The sequence below is a fragment of the Engystomops pustulosus genome, chromosome 7, assembly GCF_040894005.1.
Source record: "Engystomops pustulosus chromosome 7, aEngPut4.maternal, whole genome shotgun sequence".
Taxonomy (NCBI): Eukaryota; Metazoa; Chordata; class Amphibia; order Anura; family Leptodactylidae; genus Engystomops; species Engystomops pustulosus.
This window is the reverse complement of record NC_092417.1, coordinates 172,101,960-172,113,744: the sequence shown is the minus strand read 5'-3', so window position 1 is coordinate 172,113,744 and position 11,785 is coordinate 172,101,960. Positions and strand designations below refer to the sequence as shown.

General features: G+C 41.2%; 1 protein-coding gene across 1 annotated transcript in view; it reads right to left on the bottom strand.

The window, feature by feature from the left end:
* Positions 1 to 7,906: 7,906 nt before the first annotated feature.
* The window catches only part of LOC140071334 (receptor-type tyrosine-protein phosphatase beta-like), a 74,424-nt gene continuing 70,545 nt past the window's right edge, over positions 7,907 to 11,785 (bottom strand). The window contains exon 36 of the mRNA XM_072118966.1: positions 7,907 to 10,498. Within this exon, the coding sequence (XP_071975067.1) occupies positions 10,358 to 10,498 (141 nt within the window). The 3' untranslated portion in view covers positions 7,907 to 10,357. The remainder of the gene's footprint in view (positions 10,499 to 11,785) is intronic.

Sequence of the window (11,785 nt, the reverse complement as noted above, 5' to 3'; positions counted from 1 at the left end):
GCGATAGCACAGCCAATCAAATTGTGCAAAGCTGTCACAGCACACAGGGGCATCCACTTATTAGTCTTATGTGCAGGGCTGTCATATGTGCAGCACCCAGGGGTCCATTCTGCACAAAACACCTGACATTACTAACTACAGGCAGTGCACTATTCATCTCATTGGTGCCAACAGTTTGCAGCAGAGAGCGAGCTGCACGGCCTGGAGGAGACGCAATATGCTAATAACGCTATGGGATCAATAGCTGTGACAGCCACTCTCTCCGTAAGTGATCAGTTCAGACTCGCAGCTCTCGCCTCTTCATCCATCATTGTGCTTGCAGCTCATGCGACCTTTATCTTTTTAACTCCTTGTATATCAAAAGACTTAACGGGAATCTGTCAGCATCTGTGTGACCATACAGACTGCAGACAGTGTTAGTTATTGTCCCTGGAGATCAGTGTTTGTAGGGACAGTGAAAAGTGAAGTTATAATCCAGATTTGCAGCTCTTGCAAGGACTCTGTGTGGGTCTTTCAGCCTGAAGAGCTTTCTGCTTTCTGTGTTGCTCCACAGCCCCTGCCCCTTGTTTATATATGAGCTGTATCAGGATTTGGGTTGGATACTTAGAGCAGTTACTCAGAGCAGAGGGGAAGGGGCTGAGGAATAGTTCATTGCAGAAACCACACAAAATAATTGATGGAGTTGCAAACTTGGAGTAAAAAAGTTCACTTTTCCCTGTAGTTTGAACTTCTTTTCTTCCAACTAACTTTGACTTAATGATACAGCTATTGATTTTACAAGCTTGTCCTAATATATTGGGGGTCATTTACTAAGGGCCAATTCGCGTTTTCCCGACGTGTTACCCGAATATTTCCTATTTGCGCCGATTGTACCTGAATTGCCCCGGGATTTTGGCGCACACGATCGATCGGATTGTGGCTCATCGGCGCTGGCATGCACTCGACGGCCGAACAAAAACCCGACGTATTCGGAAAAACCGCCGCATTTAAAAACTGAAAATGTGTCGCTTGGGAAGCGCTTACCTTCACCTGGTCCAGCTCGGTGTATTCCGGCGCGTTCAGATGATTTTCAGCGCAGCAGCGTCACCTGGTGGACGGCGGAGGAACTACCTTCATAAATCCCGTCCGGACCTGAATCCTGTGCAGAGAACGCGCCGCTGGATCGCGAATGGGCCGGGTAAGTAAATCTGCCCCATTATGTCCTAATGTGCATTTGTACCACTTCTATGAACCCAGCTGATACATCCATTGAAAAAACTCAACATGTAATTGTTTGAACATGATGCTCCTGTTTGTAATCTCTTTCTATTTCTAATAAAGGTTTTGAATTTGAAAAAAAAAAAGTTCACTTTTCACAGTCCTGCTGCTACTTATTGCACAAACACATAAAAGTTTGGTTTTACAGCTTTCCAGGCATAGAACTGGCTCTAGTTTATTATGTCACTGATACTGTAGATTCCCTTTAAAGTTATTAGCAAAATAAAAATATAATAATGAAATATCAGACGTGCATTTCACATTTTACTCGAGGCTGCGTCCACACGTTCAGTTTTTCAGATGCAGTTTTCAAAGCCAAAAGCAGGTGTGGATGATATTGGGTTGAGACACAATTGAAAGGTGATGCTCCTCCTACTTTTACTCGATTCCAGGTTTGAGGATTAAAAACTGCATCTGAAAAACTGAACATGTGGTTGCACCCTAAAGGAGATCAAAATCCAGGAACACTTACAGATCCAGGTGCTATGACTGTGGTAATCTTCTTATATTTGTTATCCATGGCCTCCTAAAAAAAAAAATCAAGTTTCATAATTATGCTAATTTACCAGCATGACTCTGGTGGGTGTTACCAGAACCCCTTCATGCTGTAGATTCACAGGCTGTTATACTGCACTCCTCCTACTCCCACAGCACTTCCCCCTCCCTCTGCCTTCTGTAATTTCACACAGGTGCTCCTGCACAGTGTAACAGCCTTTCAAGCCAGAGCACAGAGGGTTCTGGTTACGCCCCACCAGAGCCCTTCCAGCTCATTAGCATAATTATAAAAGTTGATTTTAGTTGGTTTTGTCTACCATGTACGAAGATAAAAAAAATCACTGAACCTACGTGTGAAGCAGGGTGATATTTCGAGGGATAAATCCCCTTTTCTCAAGTAAAGATGTCTTTCGACTTTAGAGAGTGAAGGTAAAGATGGTTAGGTCAGTATCTCTACATACTAACAGTCCAACTGTCCTTAATTTATTGGGACAGGTCCTGATTTTTAAAGACAGCCCATTGTCCCTTCTTGAAAGGAGGGTTCACAAGCAAGGAGACAGCCTTGCTTAGTTTTAGAGCAAGCTCAAGGGAGTAGGATATTAAACATTCATATTTACCAAGTGTAAAGTAAGTAAAGTAAGTCTTCCTGTATGATGTGCACAAGGACTGGAGACACTTTTATTGAACTAATCACCATTATTTATTACAGGAAACGTTTCATGAGGAAGTAGATTCCTCCTGGTAGGTTTCCTTTAAGCTCTACACAAATGTGCACCACAATACCCTCTCCTTTTATTTCTACCAACCTACTGTGCAGGACTACACATCCCCCACCTCCCTCAACACTTCCCCTGCCTGATGAAATCTCACACAGGTGGGAGGGGGAAGTGCTCCTGCGCAGTGTAACAGCCCATGAAGTTTAAGCACTGAGGGGCAGGGGTGTACCAAGCCTGTCTGCTGCCTGAGGCGAGCCATAGAGAGACGCCCCCCCCCCCGCCAATATATGTGATATATCAGGGAGTGTCAGGACCAGATCCATCATATTGGTTTGGTGTAAAAATAAAGCAATGCAAAATGCATACAGCGTGTATAAAATGCATATAGCGTACCGCCATGTAGTATAAAATGCATACCGCGTACCGCCATATAGTATAAAATGCATACAGCGTACCGCCATGTGGTATAAAATGCATACAGCTTATCACCATGTGGTATAAAATGCATACAGCTTATCACCATGTGGTATAAAATGCATACAGCGTATCGCCATGTACTATAAAATGCATACAGCGTACCATCATGTACTATAAAATACATACAGCATACCGCCATGTAGTATAAAATACATACAGCATATCGCCATGTAGTATAAAATGCATCCAGAGTACAGCCATGTAGTATAAAATGCATCCAGCGTACAGCCATGTAGTATAAAATGCATACAGCGTACCACCATGTAGTATAAAATGCATACAGCGTATCACCATGTAGTATAAAATGCAAACAGCGTACCGCCGTGTAGTATAAAATGCATACAGCGTGCCACCAAGTAGTATAAAATGCATCCAGCGTGCCGCCATGTAGTATAAAATGCATCCAGCGTGCCACCAAGTAGTATAAAATGCATACAGAATACCACCATGTAGTACAAATGCTGCATATACATACAGCATATATACACATAAACAAACAGTAGATACAGCATATACACACACAAACATATATACACATATACATATATACACACACATATATACACACACACATATAACATATATACACACATATTACATATATATATATATATACACACACATATTACATATATATATATATATATATATATATATATATACACACACACACACACATATTACATACATATATATATACACACACACACATATTACATACATATATATATATATATACACACATATATATATATATATATATATATATATACACACACACACATATTACATATATATATATATATACATATATATATATATATATATATATATATACACACATATATATATATATACATACACATATTACACATATATAAACACATGTTACACATATATATACATGTTACACATATATATACATATTACACACACATATACATATTACACACACATATACATATTACACACACATATATATAAATATATAAATATAAAGTAACCTTACCTGTTCTTGGAAATTTCGGGGCCTTGTCCTGCAGCGGCGGTGGCGCAGTGCGGGAGCCGGGAGCGGGTAGGTCGAGAGCCGGGAGCGGGGAAGGGGGGAGGGGGCGGGGCGTGAGCGGGGGTTCAGACGGGATGGAGGGGGAGCCGGGAGCCTTGAGGGGGGGAGAGCGGTAACGGAGCCTGGAACTTAAGCGGGGGCGGGGGAAGCAGGGAGCCTGGAGGGGGGAGGGGAGACATGAGCGCAGCGGGGTTGAGAAGGGAATGGAGGGGGAGCCGGGAGCGGAGTTATGGGCGGGACCGAAAGTATACGGGGAGTGGGGGAGTTTGATGCAGGCAGGGGGGCCGAAGCTCGGTGCCGGCGGCGTCGGGGGGCGGGCGCAAGGTGCCGGCAGCGTCGGGGAGCAAGGTGGGCTGCAACGCGGTCCCGTCCGGCGTGCGGCCCGGGAGCTCAGTGCCGGCCGGTGCCGCCCCCTCGTTGAGCAGGAGGCGCGCCGCCTGAGACGAGATGCTCAACTCGCCTCATGGCAGGTGCGCCCCTGCTGAGGGGGCTCTGGTAACACCTCTCAGGGCTCTTCAGTATCATTTAAAAAAAATGATATTAGAAAGAAGGAGGCCACGAATAACAAATATAAGAAGATTAACAGCGTCACAGTATCTATGGGCAAGTGTCCCTGGGTTTCCACGCTTGTTTTTGATAGATTTCCTTTAATACAAACAAACCATTTACGTATACAAGACTTCTCCTGAACTGCACCAATTCTCTGGAATGCTCTATTTAGTTCTATAAGGCTAATTTCCAACTTCAAGCATGTGATAATCTCTTAATTTCTGTGCCTCAATTTCCAGGGAGAGACTTTGTTTCTGTCTGTAGGTACATCTCGTCAGTGAGTGGTAGCACTATTTGTACATAGATCATTTATAGGAAGAAACAGGGAGACAGTGCTACAGAATCTTTTCAATGTCTTTTGTGATAAAATACCAGGCAGTAATGTATCTATTTCCATCAGCGCCATAGAGATGAACGGAGCAGCCGGCAAATGCTGCTCCCTTCATCTCAGGGTTTGTCGAGGGTTCGATGGACCACCGGTCATGTGAGCCATGGGGGGTCCCACCACTGAGACCCCCAACCGATCTGCAAGTTAGGCCCTATTCTGTGGATAGGGCCTAACTTGCTGTGAAAGGACATCCCCTTTAAATAAATATTGCAGCCTTTCTGTGTGAGTGGATGGTCTTAATTTGCCACTGAGAAGAAACATGGCGGTCACCTTGGTGGACTGCTCATATACGATGACTCCACACAAATGTGAGATCCTATAAAAAGATGTTTCTGTAGGTTTGTTCTTAAGTTGAATTTGTATGTAAGTCGGAACTGTATATTTTATCATTGTAGCACCAGACAATGGTCTCTGTGACAATTTAAAAATGTTGGATTGTCATAAGAACCAGGATTAATAATAACGCTGAATTGCACCTGTGATAACTGTTACAGCTGATTATTGTAGTCCAGGGCTAAAGTACAGTAAATTACCAACATCCAGAAGTCTGTTTGTAACTAGGGGTTGTCTGTAAGTCGGGTGTTCTTAAGTAGAGGACCACCTGTATAGGAACCACATGTTTCATGGACAATCCCCATGACCGCTTGTACTAAGCTGAACAGCTTGACATATCAAGAAGATCCTTTGGGTCTCACTTCTGTTGTTATAAATGGAATATTTTTTACCATGGAAACTGTATTTTTAGACCAAAAAAAAGTCAAAACATCAAAAATATAGTAGCTGTAAATGTATTAAAAGCGGTGTCGTAGGTTAGACAGTGACATAGAAATTTTGTAGTCACTGGGGAGATGAGAAATTGCAGACATTAATCATATTTCATTGCTGCCCTATTATTTCCTGTGGATGTGATTTTTCATTGGGTGATATTATACCCCTCCCCCACCCCTGGGTAATTCCCTTACATGTCATCTCATCCTACTACAACTGGATACAATTCAATAGACACATTTAGGCTGCGTCCATACGTTCAGTTTTTCAGATGTAGTTTTTGATGCCCAGGAGCGGAGTGAAAATAGGGGAGGGGCAGCTTTTCTCAATGATAAGTCCTCGCTCATTATGATCCACACCTGCTTTTGGTTTCAAAAACTGCATCTGAAAAACTGATCATTTGGACGCACGCTTATATAGACAAAAACTTTAATAGACAAGGATTCACATTTACCAAACGCAGTGCAGTGTGTACTATGTGCAGCCTGTAGAGTGTGCAGAGGGCCTCACATTCGTGAAATGTGTTTGTTCATAATTGTGGAGCAGACAGAATTGTGGCGCACTAAGCAGTAACCACAGGTGCCTCAGGCCACTGCCTGACACATTAGGGCAAGTCAGGAGACTTAAGCCCCAGAGCAGAGATCCGCTCCATCTCTACCAGCCCAGCCAGAAGCTATTTCCAGGCTGAGAGCAAGCTTCCTGTGGACCAGCTATCCCCATCCTACTGTTTTAAAGTTGAATAAAGAATTGTTAGTTGATTTGAACAACGTTGCCTCCGTCTGATCCCTGGAAATGGCTGTCTACCATCACAGGTTCCCCATCCTTCATTACTCAAGGATTCATCCTACATACACCTTAGGGGTTGCCTCAAGGAGAACCTGTACATCAGCCTCTCCCTCCATATTTTTTGCACACACCACCTGCTGGAGACCTGCCAGGCTGTAGAACAGCCCTTCGGTTCCCATAACAAGCACCGTGACATCAGCACGCCCTAGGCTGCAACCGCCAGCCACTCCGATATTCTGGATCCCGGCTTCCTCCAGCCAGGAGAAAAGGCCAGGACCTGATGGGGGATATTTCAGATACTGGGGGGCTGTGCATACAGAGGTGGGGGGCTTTGCTTTCGGGAGGGGGGGGGAGAGTGCAAACTAGGTGGGCAATGCATACTGGGGGAGCTGTGCATACTGGGGGGCTGGGTATACTTGGAAAGCTGTGCATACTGGGAGGTGCTGTGCATACTGGGGGGAGGCTGTGCATACTGGGCGGGGCCTTTGCATACTGAGGGAAGGGCTGTGCATAGTGGGGGGGGGGGCTGTGATAGCTGGGGGAGTCGTGGCTCTGTATAGACAGGGCTATAGACAGTGCACAGACATTGGGCACAAACGCCCTATGTTAGCCCACTGCACGGACCCCCATTGCCACCTCCCCATCTTACCGACATACAGGGAGGAGAATTCGTATTTCCTACCTGTGCACCAGGAATTGCAACTAAATCATGGCGTTCAAGCCGTGGTAAATGTGGTCCTTTGTGCTTAAGGAGAAACAGAAACCTCAGGAGACATTAAAGCAGAAAGCGCTTGCTCATTAACTTAGGAAATCTTACTTCGACATGAGCCTGCAATGGGAAATATAGATTGGTATATAGCGCTGCTCCTCAGAGGCGTAGCTTGGAGTGGCTGGGGTCCCAAGGCAAAATTTGCACCACGTCTCTAATTATAATTTATCACTTATAGTATTGGTCTCATATGGGGAAGAGATTCCTAATGAGTCCCTTAAGGTATATGAGCCTGGGTACAAACTCATCCCTCTGCATTATAGTCATGATATACAAAAATGACAGCTCGTTCTGTAAATAATGATACGCATGAAGGCTCCTGGGCCTGGTGTGGCAGTTCTGTCAAAGTAAACTCACCACACTTGGTCATCATCTGCAAAGCATCTATATAGGATCTCACCTTATTTCTATACTTATCAAACTATGTAAGTGACATGAAATACCATCGCACCTGTGCTGCTCTTGTATAATACCGCAGTTCTTATATGTTGCACTAGAGCCGGGTAAGTCTGCAACCTCTGAACTTTCTAAGGTTACTTCACTTTCCAAAGGGTCTAATATCTACACTTTTCTCAAGATTTAGCTGTTCCTATACAAATGCAACAGGGAGAAAAAAAAGAAAAATGCAGTCAGTCTCCATTAAGAAAGGCAACCTTTATTGCTTTTTCAGTAAATCTTTACAGTGTATACAACACAAGGAACAGTGTAGGACAGATTTCACATTTGACTCCTGTGTAACTGGACCGGCTTCACCTTTCTTCGGCTTCTTGATTGCATTTAAATTATTAAAACAATGTTTATGTCAAAGGATATAAAAATCACAACGTGGATCATTTACATAGTAAACATCACATAAAATATAGATATTTGTTCAAGTATTCCGACACCTCCGTGCATAATTATCAGATTACTTCATATAGTCTCTATCATATTTGTACAAAAATCTTTCTTACATTCAAACGATGACCAAAACAAGTGGTGATGTTCAGACTATATCAGATTCTGGATGATAGAATTTAGAATGTTGAAGAGAAAAAAAAGTGTTCCTATAATGATATACTAGATCTTTATATAGCATGTAATTAACCCCTTTGCTTCTGAAGGAGATATATTTTGGTCACGGCACCATAAAAATAGCAGCAATATATTGGAATATAACTATGGTTCCTTCAGGTTGAATATACTTGGTGGTTTCAGGTGTAATAACACGCAGTATTAGACACATTAATTAAAAAGGAATTGTCCAGGACTTACTATTGATGGTCTATGAATACATGATTGTGGGGGAACAACCCCTATACCCATCAACTGTATAAACAGAGAACATTGAGCTAAAAGCAGTTGGCTCTATATGTTCCTGTGGAGCTGTGGTTCCTGTAGAGCTGCTCGCCCCTGCCCCTCTCCATAGAGATATGGAGCACCGCATTACAGGGAAGGATAGGACAGGACGGTTCCGTGCGCCCATTGATGGCCAATAGGGATGTATATATATATGATGGCCGTATATACGTCCTCCAATGGCCGTGTGAATATAGCCATAAAGTGAGAGGAACCTGGAGAGGACCACTTACAGATCCATCTACTCTTCTTATGTGACAATGAACAGCTGAATGATGGAGAGGCTGGGTGTCAATCCAATCCTCTATAATTCATTCAATTCACAACCTATCAATAGTAATTCCTGGTCAAACCCATCACTAAGGTGAATGTACTGTAATAAATGATGCATCAGTGACACAACTCTGATACAGACTGACTATACAGCTCATCTACAGACCATGGAGCCTGACTGCAAACACCATGTAGTCAGATCCAGCAGTCATACAGCTGTTTTTCCTCTGTGCTTTCCACTTACCCCCACCTCTGGTATCTGTAAGAGAGGATATGTGTGTTGTCTAACCAGAGAGGAACGTAAATCTGCATACGAGCTGTCATTTTTAATAGGACATGGTTATAAAGCACAAATATTCACTACAGAGATTGTTGTGTAATAAAGGTTTGGGAAGCTGTAAAAGAATCCAGATTTGCCTCTGTAGCACTCCAGAGCATAAATAATACACACACAGTAAAAAAAAATGTGCAAGTTAATTGGAAAGCAAAGTACAATCTAAAAAGAATTGGTCCTGTAAAGTTTTCAGTGCATATTATCCATAGGCTTTATCACAGACTACAGAAAGCAGCAACCTGGAAGAGCTTCAAGGTTCTGCAGGAAGATTCCTCTATGACACCTTCTGCTATGTACAAACAAAAACATGAAATTTTTTTTGGCTTATTTACAATCACAACCAAGTAAAAACCAGTTCATCCTATAAATTACAGTGCAGTTCATTGCAAGAAATACCCTGAGTCAAAACTTCTGCAACTTAAAAGTAGAAAAAAAAATAAATCAGTATAAAACTTCCACAGGTTTAAGGTACAATAACATCATCACTACTTGTATAAAATTGGCTCCTTTCAATGCTAGACAGGTTGCCTGGAAGCACAGTGTTCAACAATGAAAACACAGGAAGATGTCATATTGCATATTCCACAGGGCATCCAAAAATTCTATTAAATATATATATATAATAATACTAGTACAGACGAAACAATATCTAATATCTTATCCATATCTAATATTGGAGGGGATGCTATGGGTGACACCTACATTCTTCTTCACACAAGCTTTAGTAAGTGCCCATGACGCTTGACTATATATATATATATATATATATATATATATATATATATATATAATTCTAATTTGCATATTTGTGCAATTATTTAATAAAATTTAAAACCAATGCAGTCAAGATAAATAATCTCTGGTCAAAGCTCCTGGCATGTGATTTCATTCAGTTAGGCACATTGGTATTACAGTACAAGATTCCCTTTAGATTTCCTCTTGATGTGCTATATCTATCCAGCAGATTTAAAGAGCACATCCCTAAAACAGTAATATTGTATTTTTTTAAAACTTCTTTTTAAGCATCTTTGGACACAAATATTAAAAAATAAAACTTATTCAAAGTGCAATTCCCTTGTTGGTCCTGTAAAGGCTGTAAATCCGCAAAGATTTTCTTCTGAGAAGAGCGCTTTGCCACTGATTAGAAGGTTGTCATTTTTGAGTAAGGCTTAGAAAAATTCTGATAGATTGCCGATGAGTTCTGATAAATCAAGTCCGGATCACTTTCCTTCTGAGATTTGATAATATCCAGCGCACACTGGTTCAAGAAAACATATTGGCTCTACAATATAAAGTATAATAGGCTGTGAGATAAAGTCTTTGAGTAGCAGCTTTAACGTGTTGTCTATTAAATGGTAAGAAAATAATATCATTCAACAGAAAGTCTATAATTTGTCGGTTCCCTAAGAAATATTAGAACAGTGGAAAAGGAAGCATGGACTGATTATGAGATGCCTTATAGAGATGTACTGAACAGCAGAATAAAGACCAGGAGAGAAAATCACCTGTTTACATCATAAATGTATACTTATTCCCTACATACAATAATGTAACTACTATAATACAGCCCCTATGTACAAGAATATAACTACTATCATACTGCCCCCTATGTACAGGAATATAACTACTATAATACTGCTCCCTATGTACAAGAATATAACTACTATAATACTGCCCCCTATGTACAAGAATATATCTACTATAATACTGCCCCCTATGTACAAGAATATAACTACTATCATACTGCCCCCTATGTACAGGAATATAACTACTATAATACTGCCCCCTATGTACAAAAATATAACTACTATAATACTGCCCCCTATGTACAGGAATATAACTACTATAATACTGCCCCCTATGTACAGGAATATAACTACTATAATACTACCCCCTATGTACAGGAATATAACTACTATAATACTGCCCCCTATGTACAGGAATATAACTACTATAATACTGCCCCCTATGTACAAGAATATATCTACTATAATACTGCCCCCTATGTACAAGAATATAACTACCATAATACTGCCCCCTATGTACAAGAATATAAATACTATAATACAGCCCCCTATGTACAATAATGTAACTACTATAATACTGCCCCCTATGTACAGGAATATAACTACTATACTACTTCCCCTATGTACAGGAATATAACTACTATAATACTGCCCCCTATGTACAAGAATATAACTACTATAATACTGCCCCCTATGTACAAGAATATAACTACTATAACACTGCTCCCTATGTACAGGAATATAACTACTATAATACTGCCCCCTATGTACAAGAAAATAACTACTATAATACTGTCCCCTATGTACAAGAATATAACTACTATAATACTGCCCCCTATGTACAATAATGTAACTACTATAATACTGCCCCCTATGTACAGGGATATAACTACTATAATACTGCCCCCTATGTACAAGAATATAACTACTATAATACTGCCCCCTATGTACAGGAATATAACTACTATAATACTGCCCCCTATGTACAAGAATATAACTACTATAACACTGCTCCCTATGTACAGGAATATAACTACTATAAT